We start from the raw sequence: 24917 nt of genomic DNA, 5'->3' as shown, positions 1-24917 counted from the left end.
ATGGGGACCACGTTCTTGACAGGGCACACACACCTTTATGACTGGGCCGAGTCTGTCTCCCTTTGCCCCATCCTTTAGGTTCTGTCAGAAACTACATGCCATTGGGTGCCTGGCTAAATATGACTAGACTTAGCTCCCATCCTTTTCTTTCTAATGATTATTTAACTTTTGAAAGTCTGTTCACTTGTCATTATCAGCTTTCTATATGTATTTATAAACTTATAGTTATTTGCATTTACATTACTATCATTGCTTTATATACATATTTTCTCTATTAGACTCTGAACTCCTTGTTCAGCACCTGGGCCTTCCATTAACTGAACCCTGAATATTTACACCAAACTCAGTATTTTTTATGATTTCAGTTCCACAGCGCACTGTAACACCAAAAAAAAAAAAAAAAAAAAAAAGAGTTAACATATGATCAGGATGACATTATAAGACTTTTCCAGAAGAGGTCAGTATAACAGTAATAAATGTATTTGCTTTCAGGGCAAATGAAATGTGAAATCAAATTATTTTGTGAGAGATAAATTTCAAGCATTAAAAAAATACCCATATCGGGGCACCTGGGTGGCTCAGTGGGTTAAAGCCTCTGCCTTCGGCTCAGGTCATGATCCCGGGGTCCTGGGATCCAGCCCCACATGGGCTCTCTGCTCAGCAAGGAGTCTGCTTCCTCCTCTCTCTGCCTGCCTCTCTGCCTACTTGTGATCTCTGTCAAATAAATAAATAAAATCTTAAAAAAAAAAAACCTCATATAAATGACCTGCCCCTCTAATCAAAGCTACAGCTTCCTCAAGAGAGATGGCCATAGACTTTTCACAGAAGCAAAAAAGAAATGATTCTCTACACAAATGAAAACACAACAAGTTTAAATCTAGAATGTAATTAATGTAATCACCTGGATGCTTCTCACCCAAATTCTCTTGTTATTTTAAAATAGAGATCATCCAAGTGTATGCATTTTAGAAAGAAAATTCATATTCCTTTTGGAGTTGCTGTACAAATAAAAAAAATAAATTGACCACTAGATTACTGAATGTAGGCATTTTGTGGCTTCTTCTGATACTTGGGGGGAAGTGTAAGAGTCCCTATTTAGTGTAAAGGGGCTAATTCAGTGTTGTCAGGGATGACAGGAAAGAAAACAGTGGGATGCTGGAAAAACAAGAAGACTTAAAAAAGAGAAAACTCTTACATTTCAGAAAATGGACTACCTGAAATTTCAAAGGTTATTCATTGGTAATCACTGCATTGGGCCGTCATATATACTTTTTAAAGATTCTTTTTTTTTATCTTAGGGAGAGCAAGGGGCAGAGGGAGAGAGAGAGTCTCAAGTCGACCCTCCATTCAGTGTGGAGCCCAATGCAGGGATCGACTCGATCCCACCACCCTGAGATCACAACCTGAGCCGAAATCAAAAGTTAGGAAGCTCAGCCCACTGAGCCACCCAGGTGTCCCACTGCCGGCCACTCTTACCTCCAACCCTCTGTAGTTTCCCTGTAGTTTTTGTACATACTCAGTGGGGTCATATTTACCTTCCACTTTGAAACTGTAATCTCCTATATCTCCTGTGATTTGATCAGGTTGATTTAAAAAATAATGCAATATACAGCATTCACATTTTTACAACTAGCTACCCAACTATCTAACCATATTCCCTTTCAGAGACAGACGCCTGTGCTCCTCAATGCTTCTATTATCAGTTTGAATGGAATCTTTTTTTTTTTTTTTTAAGATTTGATTTATTTATTTGACAGAGAGAGACAGATCACAAGTAGGCAGAGAGGCAGGCAGAGAGAGGGGGAAGCAGTCTCCCTGCTGAGCAGAGAGCCCGATGCGGGGCTTGATTCCAGGACCCTGGGATCATGACCTGAGCCAAAGGCAGAGGCTTAACCCACTGAGCCACTCAGGTACTTCAGAATCTTTTTTTTTTTTTTTAATATTCCTTCAAATGTTTTAAATGCCTTGTATTGATATTGTGCCTTTCCCAGAGAGCTATTGCTGGAGTTTCTGAATACCATTTTTGTTGTTATCATAAAATAAAAAATTTTGCAAAATTTGCCTTCCTCAGTTTATCCTAGTTATCTCTCAGTTTTTATTCCTTTAATGTATTATTTGGAATCAATGTCATTTTTCTTCTTGAAATGCACTGTTACTTTCTAATTTAAGTAGTTTATATCATGGTTTTCTTGTAGGACTCACCTCAAGCTACCTTACCTTCTAACAGTCTTTCACTTTCTGGCATTCTCTACTTCTACCACATCAACAAACTTCTGTTGAATTTCTGATGTTGTTCTGAAATGCATAGGATCACATTTTTCTTTAGCATCCTGTACCCCAGACTCCCCCTCCTCTGTCTTGCCGAGCCAGCTTCCCGCCCAGCTGCTGTCTTCCTTAGATCTCGTTGCTCCCCTGAGCTGGGTGCAACTTCCCTGACTCAGCTCTCACATCCTCTCCTCATACACCCGTTTGCTTTGACGGACTGCACCCTCAAATAATCATTCAGAAGTGGTGTTTGGGAAGTAGATCATCTGAGTCCTTTTATGTCTGAAAATATATCTATTCTGCTCCAAAACTGGTTAATAGTTTCATTTAGTATAAAATTTTAGGTTGAAATAATTTCAGATTAAACTTTGAAGTCCTTGCTCCATTGACATCTGTCATTAAGAGTTCCTGCAGAGAAATGTAATTCAAGTCTGATTTGCATTTCTGGTTTATATTGTGTAAGGTACATTACTATTTAAAGATAACTGTTTATTTTTTGGTGAAATTAATATTCTCCCTAGTTTATTTCCTATTGTATTCATCTGGCATTTCATATATCTGATTTGATCAAAGAGAAGGGAGCATCCATTTATAAAATGTAAATGTATTTGTTTTTATTGAAAAGTAAACATTGAGTGAGAATACTTATATTTCATGAATGTGTTTAAAATCTCTTTACCCTGATCAGAAATTTCTGACCAAGAACTAGAGAGTAAATGATTTATGAAAAGGAATATATGTGATATAAAATAAATTGGAGGAAAAAAACCAGAACTGAAAAAGAGAATGCCAGAAAACTATAGGTAGATGAATAGATCAGTGCCCAGAGACACTGGAAAATACATTGGACATTGAAATTTGTGAGAATAGTCACTTACAAAGGAACACTCACTCTTTTTTTGAGAAGATATAGTAACATTTCTAGATTCTCTCTGTCACTTCTCATTTCTTCTCAGGGAAAGTGGATTCATTCTTTTCATTGATGAGTTAGAAAAAGAAAGTGGTCGGTATGGTCCATTTTCTCCCTCTTCAGGGATATTCATGCCTGGAGAGAGTACAGTTTTGACACTGGTCCTTCAGGCCCTAGGAAGGACCTGTGATCACCTAGAGCTGCCTGAGGGGCGGGTGAACCCTTGCTGGGGTTGTAACATCAGCAAACCCATTGTTGCTGCACTTCTAGAATACATTCTCCAATACATCTGTAACAGAAATGACATTGAGAACTTCATTTGCCTCTTCCCTTTGTCTCTCAGTTGGTTCAGAACTGGGGCAGTAAAAAGAGAAGTGATTTTTCTCAATCTTCTCAAACTAAAAAAAAAAAAAAATCAGCATTTAACAACCACGTATCTCTTCTGAGGAGCTACTACCTAGTCAGGGCTATTCTATATTAGTACTTAGACTTCTCTAACTCTTCTACTTCCTCCTTTTTGCAAGGCTGGTACCCTCTTAAGGTCCTCAAAGCATTCCGTGTAGACCAATCTGTCACTGCTTATTTACTTCCCTAAATCCTGTTTATTCTTTATTTGATCTTAAGTTTGGTGGCAGGGACTGAGTCTTGATACCTGTATTTCCTTAGCCTCTAGGTACTTATTAAATATCTGCTAAATGAAGGAATTTAACAAGTAAGCCACAATTTCTGTACTTACTAAGGTAGCTTTCTTTCTAGCTTGGAGGGCAGACAGCTAAATAATTAGGTTAGCATAAGAGTGTAGAGAGGAACCAAAGGCTATGGAAGCACCTAAAGGAAAAGTTAAGTGTATTTGAAAGAGACCCAGTGGTAGTTGATTCTCCTTCAGCAGAAATCATCACCACCTCAGCCTTTTGAAATTTCTCATATTTGTGAATGTTTCAAATGTATTCAAAATGTTGACATAATCGTATGTGAACATAATTGTAAATGTATATGAGCCAACACATATTGAGATGTGTACCTGTCACTGACCTAAGTGCTCTGTGTTTTTATTGACTCACAAATAAGTTTGAGACCATGAAGCAAAACCCTGAAACAGTTACAGTACCAGTGACTTTAGTTCAACCCCCTAAAGCCCCCCAGATTGGCTGTAGATACTTCCAGCCTCTATGGCTTGACAGCTTGGCTGATGTCCTGTATTCTGTAGTCTGATTATGATTAACACTGTACAGCGTTAATTTAAAATCTTCCTTACTTATTCTTTCCCTACAAATTATATAAACAAATGGCCCAAAATTCTAGGCTTTGGGATCAATTGAGTTTTAAATTCAGCTTTTTCACAAGTAATAGCTCGTATAATGTTAGGTAACTTAGTTATTTTCTTAATGGTCTGTTTTCTGCTATTAATGTTGGGGATAATATCAGCTCTCTGCTCAAGGCTAGTAAAATAATTAAATGTGATAATGTACAAAAGGCACTTGGCACAGAGTAAAACACATACAAGTGGCAGCTATTATTATAATTGTTTTTTAATGCTGTGAGTGAATTTTTCCAAATGAAATAAAATACATGAATCACAGATTAGGACGAATACAGCCTTTACAACAAATGTATTTTGGCTTACTCCATGGTATATCAAATATGATAAGAATATTCTGACTTGATGCTATGCCTAATCATTAATGTGCTCAGCTAGTAACTAACTTTCCTAGGCAGACTACATGAGAGCACTTTCACACAATCAAACCAAATCATTATTATTATTTTCTTACAGTTTAGTTTTTGAGTATCCACATCTTTTGTCAACAATTTGCCTTGTATATGGTACATGCAGCTTAACAGCCTGGACTGACACACATGGTTACTTGTAGTCTGAAAGTTAAAGATACTGGAGTTTCCACGAAGCTGAACTTGACATGCTTCTGACCATTGCTCTGCTTGTGTCCTCTTGAGAGTCCCTGAGCTCCTGACCCCCGACCTTCACCCTATCTACTGAAAAGTCTAAAGGTCTTATTATTTCAAAAACTTTCTTTCCACTGAACTTGTGACAGCTGGATACTAGAGGTCTCATGACAACACAAATGCTGTGTCATGAGGTCATGAGGTGACAGCAAGATTCAATGCCGAGGCCCAGGAGAAAAGACAGTGATGAAGAGAAGGACCTTGGCAAATGAGATGTAACTGAAGATTTTGGCTGGGGTCCCTTGTGTTTACAACTTATAGGTGTGGGTATTTCAAAGACATCTTGTTGCAAACTCAACATATTTCAATTACCCCTCCCACTTCTCCCCAAAACTTCTGTTCTCTTTCTTAGCTTAAAGGCACTGCCATTTGCCAGTTGGCCCTGCCAGAAACTTTCATAAGCTTAATGTAAATTATTTCAACTAATGTATGTTTTTGCCCCCCAATTAGCAAGTGATCAAAAAGTCCTTTTAAAAATTTATTTGGAAAAGTAAGTGCAACTAAACGGAATAAAATGAGGGATGCTGGCCTAAGCACAGACTATTTATGACAGACTCCAGTTACCTACCATGAAAGAAATAAAGCTGTTTGATAATCAAGCATTAGATTCTGGATACTTTCAGCAACAAGAAGGAAATCTGGCATCTCCATAATAGCACAAAATCTGGTTTCTCCATTATAGCACAAAAATGTCACTGGCTTACTAATATTTAAAAAAGAATAAAATTTTTTTTTCATTTAAAAATGAGAGATTAAAAACTTAAAAATGTCAAAAATGAACATGTTGGTTCCAAAAAGTGTATGAGCACATGTTTTTTGTTTCTCAACATCCACTAACTCTACTTCTAGTAATAACCCTTGGATTTTTTGTTCACCCCTACCTTGCTATCAGTCATATGTTTGGTCCATTCCCAGTATGAACTCCCTCCTGACTTAGTCCAACCTGAGCAGACTGTGGCATTCTCTTGGCCAGAGCTTATTTTAGAATGACTCCATCCAAGCCAACCAGCCTCAATCAGAGCAATCCCACAACTTTTGTTTCAGTGGCTGACAAGACAGACTTTATTTTCTGTTTGACTTGAATCTGATAGTGATTCAAGCCTTGTTAGTGAGCAGCAAAGGTTGGAGCTGAGAGATGAAGTAAAATTCATGGTAATTTCAAGTCTGTAAATCGAGGCATGCCTAAATCAGCTCTAATCTTGTACTTTTTAGTTACATCAGCCAATAAACTGCCTTCTTTCCATTCAAAACTGTAGAGTGGGTATTTGATCATTTGCAACATAAAAATCTAATGTAAGTTTTAATTAAACCAATGCAATAAAGAACTTGTCTTTTTTTTTTAAGGCTTTTTTTTTTTAAGATTTTATTTATTTATTTGACAGACAGAAATCACAAGTAGCAGAGAGCCAGGCAGAGAGAGAAAGAGAGGGGAAGCAGGCTCCCCGCTGAGCAGAGAGCCCGATGTGGGGCTCGATCCCAGGACCCTGAGATCATGACCTGAGCCGAAGGCAGAGGCTTAACCCACTGAGCCACCCAGGCGCCCCAAGAACTTGTCTTTTTTTAAAGTGGTGCATAAACAATGAATCTTGGAACACTGAAAAAAAAAAAAAGGAAAAAATAATTTTTGTGGGTGGTAGTCATGGTGTAGGAATTCACTCAGGTCCTGGTGTGAGCGAATGAGGAGGTGATGGTACCAAGAGTAAAGTTTCAAAAAAATGAAGAGAGATGATGAACACAAACTTGAACAGCTCCTTATCAACAGCTGGGAAACAGAACTGGGAAGCTGCAGAAATCCATACCTTCTGTGGTGGCATACATGAATGATGGGGTTACTCAGGGTTACCAAATGCTCTGGGGAAGTCAAAGATGAGGACAGAGAAAGATAACTTGATTTGGCAAGAGAAGACCAGGCAGAAGATTTAAGATCATAGTTCTAAATTAAAAAAAAAAAAAAAAAAAAAAGGAGGGGGCGCCTGGGTGGCTCAGTAGGTTAAAGCCTCTGCCTTCAGCTCAGGTCATGATCTCAGGGTCATGGGATCAAGCCCCACATCAGGCTCTCTGCTCAGCAGGGAGCCTGCTTCCTCCTCTCTCTCTGCTTGCCTCTCTGCCTACTTGTTATCTCTGTCAAATAAATAAATAAAATCTTTAAAAAAAAAAGGATAGGCTTAGTAATGATTCAAGGATACTTCCTGAAAAAGCCTCGACTTTCTCATATAATATTATCTCATCAAAGCTAAAAGTGATGATTTTAAGAACACCACTGTTTTTATGCCGGTAAGGAGTACCTCTGCAAATTAAACTATAATCTGGCACTAATGGTAATATGCATCCCAATTAAGAGCTATTAAAATGCAAAAAATGGGCATTGTAGATTTGGTAAGATACGGTAACAATGCAATGGAGTGAATGATAACAGCAGTTGTCTACCATTCATGATGTATTTAAGTAGTATTCATCAAGGATTATCTCTGTCATACACTTGAGTTGCTTTTGTTGACTAGTTTTTATGTTTGCTAGAATAAATGAGAAATTCAGTTCTCATCGTCTCCGTAATTGCCTAAGAAAAGTAATGCCCTTTTAGGTGGGTGTATGGCAATGCTTCCTATTGTATATAGAGGTTGCTTAATGGAATTAATGATTGACTCTCTCTGAAACTGTTTTTCTGGGATGCTGAGTTGGTTTGTCTTATATGAATCAGTTATATGCAAAGGCAACCAGGATCCTGCTGAAGCCACTTCTGCTGTTTTTGATCAAATGAGTACCAAATGGGTGCCAAACCCTGTTTCAGATGCTGAGGATAGCTGAGTGCACAGGACAAAGGAGGTCTTACCTTTTCAGAGCTTATATTCTAGTTGAGAGCAAACAGCCAATCAATGTGAAAACAATAATCAAGAAGATTTCTCACCCTGGCAAGTTTATTAAGAAAGTAAGCATGGGGATGGGGAGAATATTTAAGTACATGGTCAGGGCAGCCCTTTGTGGGATGACCTGAAGAATGAGAAAGAAGTTATCATGAAAAGACCAGGGCAAAGTGTGATATAGGTAGGGGATTGGTCTGCGTAATGGCCCTGGGGCAGGAATGATCTATGTTTAAGTGACACAAGCAAGGCCTAGGGGTGGGAACATGGTACATGGAACAGACCAGATAAGGCCGGAGAGAATGAGGCATGAAGAGCAGTGGTTCTCAGCTGTGACCACACATTAGCAGCGACCAGGAGGTATATAAAATAATACCATTGCTTAGGATCCTCTCCAGACATTCTGATGAATTTGCTGACAGAGGCCCTGCTCTAGGTATTTGTCAAGTTCCCTAGGAAGTTCTAATGGGTGGCCATGGTTGATAATCTCAGCTGCACAGCAATGTAGCTATAGTTCCCTCTAAGAGAAGACCTTATTCCAAACACTAGATGTATTATCCATGAAATACTGCCCATTTCTTCTAACAAGCCCCTTCCATAGAGTTGTCACTCTCTCCCTCTCCTTTCTGCTCCCTGCCCAGCTACTTTCAGGAGGTCTGTGCCAGGATGGGATATGTTTTGGTCTAACTGGAATTTTCTTCATGACCCAAAGTATTTGTGTTTGTCCAGTTTTCACATCTGTTTATTTGGTTTCTTTCTCTCCTCTCCTTTCATTTTCTCTCCTCCGCTTCTCTTCCCTCCTTTCTCCTCCCTTTTCTTCCGTCCCTCCTCCCTCCCTCCCTCTCTCTTTCTTTTTCACAATACAAGATCCATCCTAAGCTTAGCTTCAACAGTCAGCTTGCCTCCTGACATTTGACTTTTCTGAGTGACTCCATATCTGCCCACCTTTGCCTCTTGGCACAGAGCTTGTGCAAGAGATGCCCGCTGTTAGCTCGTTCATTTCCTCCTCCCACTGTATGTGAGGTGTGCACACTGCACCACGCAGGACACACTCTTTACCTCTGAAACACTCACAGTACTGCATTTTCTGAGCCCACAGCTCCTACGGCCTCTCTCACTAGTCTTTCAGACACATACCTGTTCAATCCCCACTCTTTTGGGTAACTTCCCACACGTTTTGTGGTTTGGGTTTTAGTTGTCTCCTAGTTTTGCTTAAAATAGAATCTGAATGAGTTTTTCACTCGCTTTGCTGCTTTTGAATGATTTCAGGAGGAATCACTGTGGAAATACTACCCTCACATTGTCATCCTCAATGTGGAAGTCTGTTACCCATGTGCCCCTTCACTGTAGGGTTAAGAGGGTTGTTAGTGACTTGTGAAACTACTTGGATGCACCATGGGTACCCTTCTGTGGATCCTCACTCCTGAAAGAATTTTGGTCTCTCACACAATCTTAGATAGCCAAAGAAGAGGAAAATAGCAAATTCAGTTTCAGCAAAAACTTAAACAGAGCACAGAATTGAGGATGATTCCGTGGCCTTGGTTTGAGTCAGACTCTCAGGATTCCCTGTTCCTCTATAGATCTTATCCTACTTTCAGAGCTTATATTCTGGCAATGTGAGAGCTCTCTTTCGGAACATGATTCTGTTCAGTTCACCTTTATGCCCAGGAGTGTAACTGAAAGCTTAGTCATTTTTGACAGTTTGTTTCAACTCAATAGAATGAAGTAATTGCCTTAGGTTCCCAAAATGAGAATTTTCTTTTTCTTTTCTTTTTTTTTCTTCTTTTCTTTCTTTCTTTTTTCCTTTTTTTGTATATTTGAAAGAAATAGTTAAGCTTTTTTTCACATTTATACTATGCTGGGTGAACATAAAGTCTACTACTATTTGATAGATATGGCTGGTAAAATTTCACACATCCCTGTGTCCCCAAGTGGCTGTGAGCTCATTCCCGCTACATGTAGTGCAGACTCCTACTTCTCTCCCAGGACCACATTTGTTTCCTTTCTACTGAAACCATCACTGAAAACACCCCAATTATGTGGCCAGGAAACAGTCTTATTCTTTGGGCCAATTCTGAGCATCACATATTCTGATACAATGTTTAGGCTTTGTGCAAGAAACATTATTATTTAGCTACATTAGACTTAAGCATTTGCAAAGCATTCTTTGAACATAACAGATATATGATACACTTCTAAAAAAATATTCAGATTTGCAAACAAATTTATAGAATACAGCTAACTATTTGGATGCAAACTGTATGGTACACTGTAAGAAAGTAATACTAGGTCTTTTTCTTCCCACATCATAAATAATGCAAAAAAGTTTGACTTGTATGAAAAGATATACTCTTAGAAATGCTTTTAGGAAAAAAAAGTCATATAATTTTTGCATTTAAAAATATTTTACACAAACCTGGGTAATGGTGGATGGATAAACAAACTGATACATCCAGACAATGGAATATCATCCAGCAATAATAGGAAATGAGCTCTCAAGCCATTAGAAGATGTAGGGAAAACTTAAATGCCTACTATTAAGTGAAAAAAGCCAATATGACAAGGTTATGTGTTTCTAATTATATGAAATCCTGCAAAAGGCAAAACTATGAAGACAATAAAAAGATCACTGCTCCCCAGGAGTCTGCAGTCAGAAAGCGCTGACTAGGTGGAACACAGGGAAATTTCAGGGCATGGAAACTAATATTTATGGTGCTATAATGGGGGATACATGTCATTACACACTTGTCCAAACCTAGAGAATGTACAACACCAAGAATGAGCTCTGAAGCAAACTGTGAACTTTGGGAGATAACAGTGTTGTAACAACTGTAGGAGGGAATGTTGATAATGGGAAGGTTGTGGGGGGGGGGTGGCAGGAGGAGTATGGGAAATCTCTCTACCTTCTTCTCAATTTTGCTGTGGGCCTAAAACTGCCTTCCTTCCCAAGTCTTTTAACAATGTTATCTGTCATTGCTGGATGGGAGGTGAGTGGGGGGATGGGGTAACAGGGTGATGGGCATTAAGGAGGGCAGCTGATGTGATGAGCACCGGGTGTTAGAGGCAACTGATGAATTACCGGACTCTACATCTGAAACGAATGATGCTGGCTACTTGAATTTAAATTAAAAAATATATAAAAATAAATTGATTAATTAAAAATTTTTTTACCTTCATCCCCTACTATTTTGTTCCTTTTTAAAATACCAACATCTGTACTTCAGAGTTAGCCCAAGAACTATCAGGTATTTACTGGCTGAATTTAGTAAATAACATAATTATTGATTTGAGGATAATGCTATAATATTCATTTTATGTTCTTTCATTGTTCAAAAACTATCTTAAATCATTTTTTGCCCCAATTTTTTCACATTGAAATGGAGTAACTTGATTAAAATTGTTCAAACAAAACTATATCAAAAGAAGCACAGGACAAGATAGCTTTAAATAGCTCATAGGTAGGCTGGGAAGAATTAATATTTTGTCTTTAATAAATCAGTCATATGTGTAGCCACCATCTCTCTCTAAAGGTTTTCCTTTTACATAACCCTCAAACATGTATTAATCTTAAGCTAATTCATAAATAGGGGAAGTCACCCATGGTGGGGGGTGGTGGTCATGGAAATGTAATGGCCTGAAGAAGTTGAAGGCAAAAGCAGGAGGGGAGGACCTGAGCCAAGCTGCTTTGAAGAGGGAAGGATGGATGGGGGCATGGTTAAGGTTATGGCTGGGGAGAACAGGAAGTTGAGGCAGTGCATATCTGAGTGCCCCATCATCTCATTTGAGCAGGAGAGAGTTCATCTGCTAAGGATGGTAAAGACAGCAGATAAGGTCTGGAATGGCTTTCAGTGAGAAGGGAGAGGGAAAAGTGGAGCATAAATGAAATCACAGCATGAGGCTAAGGGTCCTTCCAGCTGAGGCTGGAGGCCGTGAATGTTCAGCACTGGCAACTGAACACTTAGAGGATTTTAAAAACATTTTTGGGATAAGAATAGGAAAATCACACTACAGGAGTGATCTGTGACAGGACTTTGCTCAGTGGATGGAGCAGATACACACGGACAGGTAGAAGATGATGATGCTGATCAGGTCAAGGAAGTTCCGGCCATCAGCATGGGTCCAGTGGTGTGGGAAGGCAAAAGTCAAGAGGAGGAGGAGGCTGAAAGTCTGAGACAGAAATGGAGGGGTGGGGCCTGCCTAGGCTTCTTCATGATGTTTCCCATGTGCAGAGAAGTTCCAAGAGGTTACTGTGCTCAAACTTGAGAAGATGGAAAAAAATTAAGCCTAACTCTACAGTAATTTGCTGAGCAACCCCAGATGGTGGTAGATACCAAGCTGCAGTCTAAGCATCATGGAAGCAGAGGCCACTGGACCCCAATTCAGGAAACTGGGAAGCCATGTAGAGCGAAGCTTTCATGGAACCTAGCACCCACTCGGATGGACGTGGGAAAGGTGTTAACCTGGCTGTGTGGGAGAATACATGAAAACCAATGTTAACCAACCAGAGCAGGAATGGTTTGAAGTGAATAATGAAGCAGCCCATTTTGGACAGAGAAAGAATGTGGGGTGAGTGAACTATCATATGGAGATACTTAGTCTACAGTTTGAAATTAGGGTTAGTGAACCATAAGAATTTTGCAGTGCTATGACTCAGACCATTGCTAACGGCCTTTGAATTTTTTCCCTGTCTTTTCTGAATGCAGCAGATCAACTTTTAAAAATCCATTTGTTTAACTGGCGCAGGAGCTGACAAAGTAAGTCACATTTTGGATATAACATAGAACTCACGTCAAAAGCATATGCTATGGAAAATTTTCCACAGCCCCATTCCCCCCCACTTTTATTGAGGTGTAATTGGCAAATAAAAACTGTACATATTTAAGGTGTATAACTTGACTTTTGACATACACTGTGAAATGACCACCAGAGTCAAGCTACTAAGCACAATCATTGCCTCACATTGCTACTGTTTCTCCTTCCTTCCTTCCCTGGTCAGAACACTTAAATGTTATCATCTTAGCAAATTTCAAGTATACAATACAGTATGAGGTATCACCTCACACCTATTACAGTGGTATTCTCAAAAAAAGGCAGGAGAGGGGCGCCTGGGTGGCTCAGTGGGTTAAAGCCTTTGCCTTTAGCTCAGGTCATGATCCCGGTGTCCTGGGATTGAGCCCCACATCGGGCTCTCTGCTCAGCAGAGAGCCTGCTTCCTCCTCTCTCTCTGCCTGCGTCTCTGCCTACTTGTGATCTCTGCATGTCAAATAAATAATAAATAAAATCTTAAAAAAAAAGGCAGGAGATAACAAGTACTGTCAAGGATGTGGAGACACTGGAACTTGTATACACTTTTGGTGAGAATGTGAAATGGTGCAGCCATTATGGAAAACAGTGTGGAGCTTCCTCACAAAGTTTAAAAATAGAACTATTACCTGATCCAGTAATTCCACTTCTGGGTATATATTCAAAGAAAATAAATTGGGATCTTGAAAAGATCTCTTCACTTCTATGTTCCCTGCAGCATTATTTATAATAGCCAAGATACAAAAACAATGTACGTGTCCATCAACACATGAATGCATAAAGAAAATGTGGTATATGTATGCACTGTACATTTTTTAGAGACTATTTTTTAGAGCAGTTTCAAGTTTATAACAAAACTGAGAGGGAAGTACAGAAATTTGCCATATTCGTCCTGTCCCCATGCACGCACAGCATCCTCCCTTACCAATCTATCTCACCAGAATGGTACATTTTTGTTAACAAAGATGAACCTACCCTGACACATTGTAATCACTGAAAGTGATTTTCCTTTCAGTAAACTGGAATTTTCTCCTGGTGTTGTATGTTCTATGGGTTTGGACACATGTGTAGTGATATAGAACTATCATTATAGTATAAGAGTATTTTCTTTTTTTGAAGTGAGCAAGAAGGATTCCATTAGATTTTTTTTTTCTTTCCAGCTTCATTGAGGTAGATTTAACATATAACACTGTAAAAGCTTAAGGTTTTCAATATGTTGATTTGATACACTTATATACTACAAAATTACCACCTTTTATTTTTTTGAAAAAATTATCTACAAATAACCAATATCTATGAGTTGGATAAACATCTTCCAACTATTTAATGTGTAGTAAATAAAGGACAATATCACTTCTCAATATGTAGTTAATATTTTTAAAATAAGCAACATAGAAAAATCTTGAGCCCTTCCCCATATGAAAGTAAGAATACTTTATGAAACTACCTTAATGAAATTGTAAGATCTTTTGCCTGCACCATTTTACATGTCAAAAGAGGCAAACTTGATAAATTAATTTTTAAGTTTCCCCCCCTTATTTCCAATTTATATGAATCTTTCTTATCTTTTAAAGGAAAGTGACACTCTGATTCACCTCTATTGGTTATTGTATGTAGGAGCAAAATCATAAACCTACTGTGCAGATGATCATGGCTTACTGATGGGTACAACAATTACCATTTTAAAATATGGGTCACATATATGCATTTCTCTATAATTTTTTTTATTGTGGGCTATTGTAGCAGTTTTGTATAGTGATAACATTTAAGGATGATCTGTAATGTAATGTAATGTAATGTAATATGTACAGCATATTCATGGTGATGCATATATTAAAATACTATTTTTTTAAAAAACAAATCTCACCATACTAATTTTTATGAATTAGAGGTAGTTTACAAACATTAACTTACTCAGTTTGAAGTTTCAGCTCCAGAGAGGAAAGCAATGTTTGTTTGTTTTTTTAAGTTTGTGAATTATATCATTGCCTAAAACAAGAAATGACTAAAGAAGGTAAAGAAGAAATAAATAAGGACTAATTCCTTCTTTCCTAAATCTTTTGAGTATGAAGGGATTAGTATTTTGTATAAACTGATTTTTCAAAAGCAGTGTTTACGTAGCTATTGTGAAAATGAACAAACCTCATTCAAAATGCAATCAGAAGTCACGAGGGGTAGCTCTCCTTCACTACTGCCCCTCACAGCCTATACAGTCCAGCAAAAGGGAGTCAATTTCCTCCCAGCCAATGAGGAGCTCCCACAATTTCAGTCACCTGTGGCCAATTAGAAGCCACTATTACTTCAAACTCTCATTTTCCTCCAAGGAACATTTGTTCAAAACCACCCTCCCACCTTCCTTCTTCCCTCTACAAAAGGATGTTTTTCCCTGTTCTCCAGACTTGCCTATGATTCTCCATGATTTACGTGTCCCAAACTGCAATTTCCCTATTCCCAAGTAAAAGTATTTGCTGCATGGTAGCCTTTGTTGTTCAATTTTTAAGGTTGACCATATCAATCTGTGTTGAAAAATATGTCACAACTAAAGTTATTTCTTCATAACTGATTGCTTTCATTAGTATAGATCAGGGTTTGGTAAATGATGGCCTGTGTGTCAAGTTAAGACCTGCCAGCTGTTTTCCAAGTAGACTGTTCCTAAGCCACAGCCATGGCTACTTATTTATGTATGTCTACGGCTGTACCACTGCCCAGTTGTGTAGTTGTATAGTTGTGACAGAGATCTTATAACTCACAAAGCCCAAATATTTATCATCTGGCCCTTTGCCTACTCCTGATACATCTCATTGGAAATAGATTATGTTGTAGATATGCAAGTCATATTTTAGTTAGGTTTTACTATTTTCAAAATAAATTTATTGTCTTATTATCATTGTTAGTCCAAGAAGTGAATCTGATAATTATATTACATTTTTATATCCCCTTCACTGCCCCTTGCAAAGTAAAAAAATCCCTGAAATTAACTGGTACTTACCTGCGTACCTGTTCTAATTACAAATTCATACTTAAAGGTCTGAGCTTCATGGCACAAGACAAAATACTCAAACCTCAATTTATTAGTTTTAAGCAACCAACTGCTCAAACTCTAATTACTAACAAAACTGTCCTGACTTCTATCCTTACTTTCCAACTAATATTTGGTAGAGATATTAATAAATAAAAACAATTTAGTAATAAAGGTATAGATAGCCCAAGAATAAATAATCAATAGGTTAGATAACCAATTTAAATAATCCACAGACTACATAATTAACATAAATGAGGATTATCTTCATTGCAATGTAACCATTTAGCATCATTTAATACACCATTTAACTTTATTACTCATTTTAAAATTCCAGAATTTGGTTAAAATTTGATTTATTTAAAATTTAGATAAGGAATATCATGGAGCTCTCTTATAATCTAGCTCAGTATAATATACAAAGTATTTTTTTAATTTATAATTATCTTTAAAAATAGTTACATAGGAAATGTTCCCTCCGAATAATGAAACGTATCACACATATGGAGGTCTTTTAATATGAAGGACTGAGAAGACATGAGAGAACCCCATTTGTACCAATAAGACACAGTTCTACATAAAATGTAATACTTTTAAAAGTACATGGTCAGAATTACAGGAAAGAATGGAACATTCTTAAGGCTAGAAAAAAGGATGGAAATGAAAGCCAGAGATAACTGGGGAGTGACGCCACATATAGTAGGCAGGTTATTATACCCACTTATGGGCCTAGAGACTGAGCCTGAATCTAAATGCCCAACAGAGATGGGAGAGTTGGTCTCTGTCCCGAGCAAGGCCAGAGCTCCCTCACACAAAGAAAGTCCAAGAAGAGATCCCTCCCTCTCTAAGGCTGTGGATAGAAAGACAAAGCACTTCATAGAAAGCAAAATCATAAGCTTAAATCAACCACAAGCCCATACCATTTACAGGTGACAGTTTGTCCAAATTGATAACAAATACGTGCTGCTATAACCCCCAACCATCAAATTTACATAAAATCAGCTTTGAGACCCATAAAACCCCTGGTATACCAGCAGATGCACAAGCAGAACCACTCCTAGGGACACTTTCACACCTGCTGCATTTGAGAGTCCTAAGAATAACGCTCAGTGTAGATGAGCTCACACACAATAATTACAAATCACTCGAGCAATTAAACTATCATGAGGTGGAATGATGGAATCAGCAGTCTGAGAAGAAATGGAAGATGGAAATGAGAAGGGCCAAAATGCATGTAGTGAGAATTCAAGAAGGAGAAGGGGAGAAAAAAAGAGACAAGATTGAAGCAATTTTCAAAGAGATGGTGACTTCTACTTTTCCAGACTTGTACAAAGTGTTAGCTGGAAGAATTATACAGAACCCTGAGTGGAGTGTGATACTTCTTAAAGAAACACACACTGTGGGACAGTTACCTGGGGCTTGAGACAGGTCAAAAGAAGAGAAGGGGTGATCATTCTTTTACTATTCCATTTGGGTCATTCTCACCATTCCCCACTTACATATGCCTCCAAGTTTGGATATTGGAAACAAAAGGGGAAAAAAAAGGCAGAAAGGCAAAAAATGAGGCAATACTATATGATGATATGTGAAGGCTGATGGAACTGTTGCTTCAGGTAAGTATGAATAAAATGAAAGTCTTCATGGGCGCCTGGGTGGCTCAGTGGGTTAAGCCGCTGCCTTCGGCTCAGGTCATGATCTCAGGGTCCTGGGATCGAGCCCCACATTGGGCTCTCTGCTCAGCAGGGAGCCTGCTTCCCTCTCACTCTCTCTGCCTGCCTCTCTGCCTACTTGTGATCTCTGTCTGTCAAATAAATAAATAAAATCTTTAAAAAAAAAATGAAAGTCTTCATAAAATGGAAGTACCAGTGTACTAGCCACCATCCCACTATGCACCACACATCTCAAGACTTGCTAATGGAATACTATGTTCATAAGATACTATTTTATCTATTTTATTGGCCTTCTGTATTTGCCTGATTTAGTAAAAAGTCAAGGAAAAATATTTAGTTAGAAAATGAAGACATCAAAGTTGCCTTCAAGAAGACAGAGTTTCCAAAGAATGCTGAGGTTTTTAAGGGCACCAAGGTTCCCGGTGCTCATGCTTTACACTAGTTAATGTTAACCTTAAATGTGATGGCCTTCTTTTTCCTTGATTCAAAGTATTCCTAGCAGTTGTCACGTGGTGTGGTTATTTGAGCTATTTTGCATTCACAAGAAGAATGAGAGGCAGGATTAACCCAAGCAGTCTTCCTGGGTGCTGTACTGCTGTGCGAGGCGTGGGTTTGGTGTCAAGTCTGTGTTATTATTCAGTTCTGCGGAGCAATCACATTGGCAAATGATAGCCTCTCTGCGCCCAGTTTCCTTCTGTCTTAAGTCGGGCCCTCCTCACAGGGTTCTTGTGAAGATGGGTGAAAGGTAATGAATGCCAGCCATTCCAGGCTTAATGTAGGAGCTCAGTCAATGGGCTGCACACAGCACTTTCCTTTTGAGAGAAAGTGCTAGAAGTCAGAGGGACAGCAGCAACCTCTCTAAAGAGAAGGAAATTCTCTGGAGAATAATTTATTGGGTGTTTACCTCAAATAATTCTGGATTAAGGGGGATTATAAACAAATAAATTGAATCAAGAATCTTAAGGCAAAAGGATACAGAGGAGGAACCCACGGCTCCCAAGAGTGGCCGTTGGTCAGGAAAGTGTGGCCTAAAAGGACCCGGGAGGAAAACCTATGCAAACAGTCCTTTATATACAGAGGGCATCTGCACCTTAAGCCTTTGAAATGCAAGACAGCCTCAAGTATAATCTAACCCTCAGAAATCCATGTAAATAATCCAGTGACTCATGAAGACATTCTTTATAAAAATACAAATTTTATATAGTCCTTGCCTTTTTATACCTGGTTGCTACTTAGGCCTTTGTCTTCAATGCAAAATGATCTTAGTTAAGGTTTCCTATTTTTTAATTTTCCCCCTTTTTTTATTCAGTTCACTTATTGTATTTTTTTTTTTGAAAAAGAAGTTTAGGAACAAATATTAAAGTCTACTAGACAAAATATCACAAGCACATTTCCATAAATTAATACCTGGCTCGTGTTACTTTTCCAATTAAGTTTTCATTGTTTTATTATTAATGTAAGCATTAATGTCATCATACTTTATTATAACAGACTGACTCAAGGTTTTGTATGTGCAGCAACAGAGCCCACCTACATGCTGAGAATCTAATTTAGGTGACCTCAGCCAGGGGTCCAGAACTGGCTTCAAGAACATTTAACCTCTTGAAATCCAGTCCAAGTTGCAGATCTAGAACAATCACCAGGTTTTCAAAGGAATTCATGGCTGTAAAATAGTTAGGAAGCATTATTTTACTATCTCTTTCCTTTTCCTGCTGTCTCCTATACCAGCACAATTATTTCCCTCACACCTAACAAAATGATATGCTAAAAAGACAAGTTGTTATTTGTAGCTAATTTGTTTCCTAATTTAGAAGGTGTGTTCAGAAATTTATAAGCAAATACACTTCAAACAAGGGATACAATACAGATAACCCTGTATTGGTAACATTCACAACACACAACCAGTTGTGTTTACTTCACATAAATTCAACAGCAGAAGACATAATGTAATGGCATTTTTTGAAAAATCACAAAGCAACGCCACCTAAGTCTTTAGGAAATTAAGTATTTGGGTTAAGATACTATGATAATCATGTTCATATAAATCACTTTCTAACAGTACAATTCTAGAGAAAGAAATAAAATTAGCATTACCTTTTTGCTTACCTGTACCTATGTCCATAGATATCTGCCTATTTTACCCAAAGGGCATTAGGAATTCTTGCAGGACACAATAACAACTAAACATCAAAATGAGGGTTTGATGAATTTTAAAAGGTCATATGCAAGATAATGAAATGATGTTGATCAAAATGTAATATACATATATATATTATTATTATCCTCATTAACACTCAGAGAGGTATTTTAATTGTTTAAAAAAGCAAATTATTTGTTAAATGTCAAAGGTTCCTGATTTATTTTATAGTCTGCTTATGTATGTCTAATTTATTAAATGGATTGTTCATCACTATGTTTTTTTCAAGATTAAAGAAATATATCCTAGATTATAATTGTTATACAGGACAACTTTTCTATATTTGTAACCCCACAGTGGAGGTATACATGGATTAATGATTTACATGTAATATCTACTGAATATTGCGCCTAATGATTCAGTAACAACAAATATTATATTGAAGGAGCGTAAGGACTTTGGCAAAGCAAGGTATTTGAAAACATGATTCAATAACTTTAAAAGTTTACTATATGATATTTTTACACATGTGGAGTGAATGTCAGTTTGCTAATCACTTTGGAAGCACTTTTTCTAAAAGGAAGTTCACATACCAGAGACACTGAACCTTTTGGTAAAATATTCCATCACCCAAAATTAAGAGATCAGCTTATATATATTTTTGAATAATATTGTAAAATCTGTTTTTCAGATTATTTTTTTGCTTGCTCATATTAAAAGAAGAAAAGCACAAGAAGAGTCATAAAAAAAGATCTGCTTTAAAAGAAAAAAAACACAATTCCATGGCTTTACAAACATAGATTTACCTGTTTTAAAGAACACTTGGCAGCATTTATACAAAAATACCACACATAAATAGAGTGTAATCACTAAAAATCTACTTGTACAACATTTGGTATCATTTGATGAGTTGTTATTTCGCTGAAAAAATTGTATGTGATTGTACTACTACTTAAAAACATCAGACCATCCAGTAGTGATTTAAAAATTATCAACTGCCTAACTCTGGTTTAACCGAATAACGTGCAAATAAATAATAAATACCAACCACGAGAACTATAGAGGGTAGTGGATATAAAGGGGGCGGGAGGATCAAGTTATAATTCCGCTGAAGACTGTGGGAGCCATCTGTGATTTGAAGGCTCTGTTTCCCCTCTAAAATGCCCAGGTAAACCCTGTGCAACTTTGCACTTCTTGGTGAAGCCACTCTGCTCACTCAATGTCAAAGGAGAGACTAATCAGCAATCCATGCCAAGGTTTTTGGCAAAATCAATTTACAGAAAACAAGTTCATTCTTATTTTCACTCTTATCCCCACACGCACCCCCCTCGCATGCCTGCCTCTCTCTGCCTCACCTCCCCCCGCCCCCGCCCCCGCAAGTTATTTAAGTGTTATGTCAGAGTGCAGATCAGCAAAGTTTTTCCGGCAAAGAGAGGCCGACTGTCTAAACTACCTTTCACACTTGTCCCAGAACCCTCGCAGACTGGCAGACGAGGAAGGCAAACGCTGTCCGGGGCAGAGAAGATGCAGAGGGAGAGGAAGCAGGGTGGGAAGGCAGGTTTGGGGTCTTGGGTAAAGGCTGCAGAGGATCCTAACAACGGGTTAGTTTAGGGGGCTGCAAGAGAAGGAAGGACACGGAAATCGGGGGAGCTGAGCACGAAGTGGCGGTCCGTGACCATTCTCCTTACCTGCTGTACTTCTTGGGGTCCCGGCGAGCAAACGGCCACTGTATTTCCCCTCATTCCCGACGGGATGAGACCACTGTCTCCACTCCGGACAGCGCAGGCCTCGGCTCCGTCCTCCTTCCTCGGCGACCGCAGCGACAACTCTGCTTCTGGGCGGGGGAGCCGCTCCCCCGAGCCGCGGGTGCCCACATCCCCGCCAGGGCTCCCGGTGCCACTGCCCCGGCGCGAGCGAGCGGAGGCGGAGGCCAGACGCCCCGGGGAGACTCGGCACCGCTACCGCACCGCCCCCGAGGAGCCCCGCGCGCTCGGGACAAGCCCCGAGCGCCCCCAGCAGGCCGCACACCCCCTCCGCGCGGGGCCAGCGCCCCCTTCCAGTCCATCACCGCGACCCTCGCCCCCAAGCCCCTGCGCCCCTCCCACAACGGCCGGCGCGTGTCTGCCCACGACTCCCCGTGTGCTTCGCGTTCCACCGTCCCGCGCCCCGCCAGCACCCTTGCGCCCCCATCGCCCTTCCAAGTCCAGGACGGCCCGTCCCGGCGGTTCAGTCGCGCCCACCGCGTCCTGCCCGCCCTCGCTCGCCCCTCACGGCCGCGCACGCGCACGGGTCGCTGAGCGGGCACTCGTGGACGCCCGCTCGCAGCCCGCTCCTCCTGGGCTACCCGCGGGGGGCGCCTTCCATCTTTTCCCCTTCGGTCCACTGCGTCTGCCTAATGCATCCCGGGCTTGGAGCTCGGGGGAAGAACTAATTTTCCCACCGGGGCTCCCAGTCCCTTGCATTTACAACAGTCTGCGCCTTCCTAATCTGAGGGGTTTAGGGCGTCCCTGTTGAGAGAATGGTTCCGTTCTCGGGATTCTAGTCTGGCCGAGAACCGCTCGGGCTTCAGAAGCCGCGCGGTTTCCTCCTAGACCAAAGCAAGGGCCAGGTCCCGCCGCTAGGAGGCATCCCTCGGGATTTGCCGAAATTTGGCGGGGGCAGATATGCCAAATACAGGGAATCAGGCTCCCAAGTAGTAAGCGCCCATCCATTACTTTTAAGAAGCCTCTTTTACCCTGTTTTTCTCAAGGCCTGCAGAGGTTCGCTCAACTGTGTTTATATGGCATATAGTTATCCTATTAGTGCTTGTGTATTTCAGTCATTCATTTTCTGGTTGACAGCACATGTACACTTGGACCCCTCACCTACACAGGAAAGTGACTTTTTTTTTTTAACAGTTCTGTGTCTGGAGAATGGTACGGGTATCTGAGCATGCTGGGTGAGTGTGCTGGAGGTAAATTATCTTATCTAAAAGGATCATTTTGGTGTGTTTTATGATTTTTTTAGATGGAGATACGCTACTGTGTTAGGAACCAAATGGAAACATAAAGATGCTGGAAAATTTACACATGTTTTCCATGTAATGAAATGGATAATTGCAAGGCAGAAATGTTTACAATGCTTAGATTATATTAAAGCACATTTTTTCAAAGGTAGAGATCAAAAGGAGATCAGTCAATTTCCCAGGGAAATGTAATGAAAATCTTTGTTAGTTATTCTCTACCTAATATGTGATAGTGACAACCACTTCTTTCAAAAACTTTACTCTCACAAGGATAGTTAAGATTGACATAAGTTGAGATGTGTTTTTAAGTCTATATTAATCATTTTCTATTTCACATTTTCTATTTCTATTTTGTAATGAAAAGAACTGTAATTGTTGCTCTAAAAATTTCCCCATTATTTAATAAAGGTTTCAGCTTATACATTTGTGTCGAAGAATTCAAAAGTTATTAATGCATTTTAATTGCCAAAAGTAACATGATCTGAGTCAGGACATCTCTTTTGTTGGCATAGAAAGAAGTAACTGACAATAGCTCAATGTTGTGGATGGTGAGAACACTGAGGATCCAGAGCCCTTGGCACATAATTCTCCTGACAGAAAAGTTAAATATATCCAAAACAGTACAAGAAAAAAAAACAACAACAAAAAAACCCAGGACTGTGTATGGGGTGTGAAGGCTCAGTTTGATTGAGCACCTTATCAGTAAAAAATATTTTGAGCAACCCAGTACATGGATATTTATTTGTAAATTATATACATTTCTGAATATATAGTATACTATATGCATAAAATTAACATATTACATTTAAAACAAATAGAAATTGAAAAAGGAGAGATACATGTACATACAAATAAGAAAAGTAATGGAAGGAAATGAGTCTCTCCACTCACCCTCTCCCTAGTGAAACAACCGTTAACTGGTGAAAGTATTTTAAAAAAATCACTTAAAGTCTCTGGAAATTGTCCCAAAGGCATACAGCAAATAAAGGAACATTTATTCATGAAAATATACTAAATCTTGGTAAGAAGAACAAAAATCTGGGCCACAACCCACTCTTCCAGCTCCCAGCTCAATGTCACGGAAGGTCCAATCTGAATGAGTGCAGCTGAGAAGATAGTCTCTCTCCCTCAGTTTTGGGTCTGGGATATTGGTTTCTCCCTGGGAGGGGCAGGACTCCACCATTTTCGGCCCCAGTCCCTCATGAGCATATTCCAGGCAGATGTGGCTGAGAGGTGTGGGGCTTTCCACCTACCCAGCCACCACTGTGAGGTGCAAGCTCAACCCAGGTACAGAGGAATTAAGACTATCGGGCTTAAAAAAAAAAAAAAAAAAAGACTATTGGGCTACTACTACTATCCCCACAGCAGCTCACTCATAGGGTGGAGGTTGCATGTTGGGAGAGGAAAACAGGATCCTGAGGGCTTCAGCCCTCCACCTTAGACCCCTGCTTGGAGAGCAGAAGTGTCACTATGAAGAAAAAGGCTGCTGTTGGCCTCCAGCTCTGGGGCAGTGGGGCAGAGGTCCTGTGTGGTAGGCAAGAAAAGTTGTACCATAGTGCCATAGGTCTCCCTAAGAAGACTGATTTTACTTAGGAGAGATCATGGTGAGGTTCATACCTAAGGGCACTGTCAGAAACACTGGGAATCTTGGTAGTAAGCAATTAAGAGAAGGATGGTAACTCCATGATAGCAAAAAGCTAAATAAATGGTAGACCAGCTAGAAATTTAATAGAGAAAACCAGGAAAAAGAAAGGAGCCCTCCTGGGGAGGAAGAAGCCTCAGAGACTGACCTCAGGGATTACCCAGGCAAAGGGGCTAACTGTAATTGGATCCAAGAGTGGAACAGTTCATGCCCAGGTATTGTTAAAAATAACAGAGAAGTCCACTAACAATTAGTGGAGGCTTGGAACTCAGTGTGATATTCAGAGGCGAACCAGCCAAAAGCTTAACAGGGACCTCAGGGAAAAAAAGTCTCAGAGGCTAAACTGACCAAGAAAGAAAAAAGAGGACTCAAATTCCCAAAGTTGGAAGTAAGAGAGAGACCATCATTATCAACCTTAGAGGAAAGGATTATAAAGGCATACTATGAACAACTGTATACTGACAAATTATAGAATTTACATGATATATGCAAACAAATGCAAAAGAATGAAGTGTGTTCCCTTCTTCAAACTATGCACAATAGTTAACTTAAAATGGACCACGGGCCTCAATACAGGAGCTTGAAGAAAAGAGTCTCAGGAGAAAACATCAAAGTAAATCCTTGTAACCTTGGGTGAGGCAAATTAC

The 24917-nt window shown here is 39.5% G+C and overlaps 1 protein-coding gene across 2 annotated transcripts in view; it reads right to left on the bottom strand.

Annotated features, from left to right (window-relative positions):
- The window catches only part of SGCG (sarcoglycan gamma), a 143980-nt gene extending 122384 nt beyond the window's left edge, over nt 1-21596 (bottom strand). The window contains exon 1 of one of the 2 annotated variants that reach the window (XM_032838198.1): nt 21313-21596. In XM_032838198.1, the coding sequence (XP_032694089.1) occupies nt 21313-21366 (54 nt within the window). In that variant the 5' untranslated portion in view covers nt 21367-21596. The remainder of the gene's footprint in view (nt 1-21312) is intronic. The other variant, XM_032838196.1, reaches the window with a different exon arrangement.
- Between the last annotated feature and the right edge of the window lie 3321 nt (nt 21597-24917).

Source organism: Lontra canadensis, unplaced genomic scaffold (genome assembly GCF_010015895.1).
Source record: "Lontra canadensis isolate GAN:19392208 unplaced genomic scaffold, GSC_riverotter_1.0 scaffold103, whole genome shotgun sequence".
Classification (NCBI taxonomy): Eukaryota; Metazoa; Chordata; class Mammalia; order Carnivora; family Mustelidae; genus Lontra; species Lontra canadensis.
Note: the sequence above shows the minus strand (reverse complement) of the source record. Positions and strands in the feature narration are given on the sequence as shown.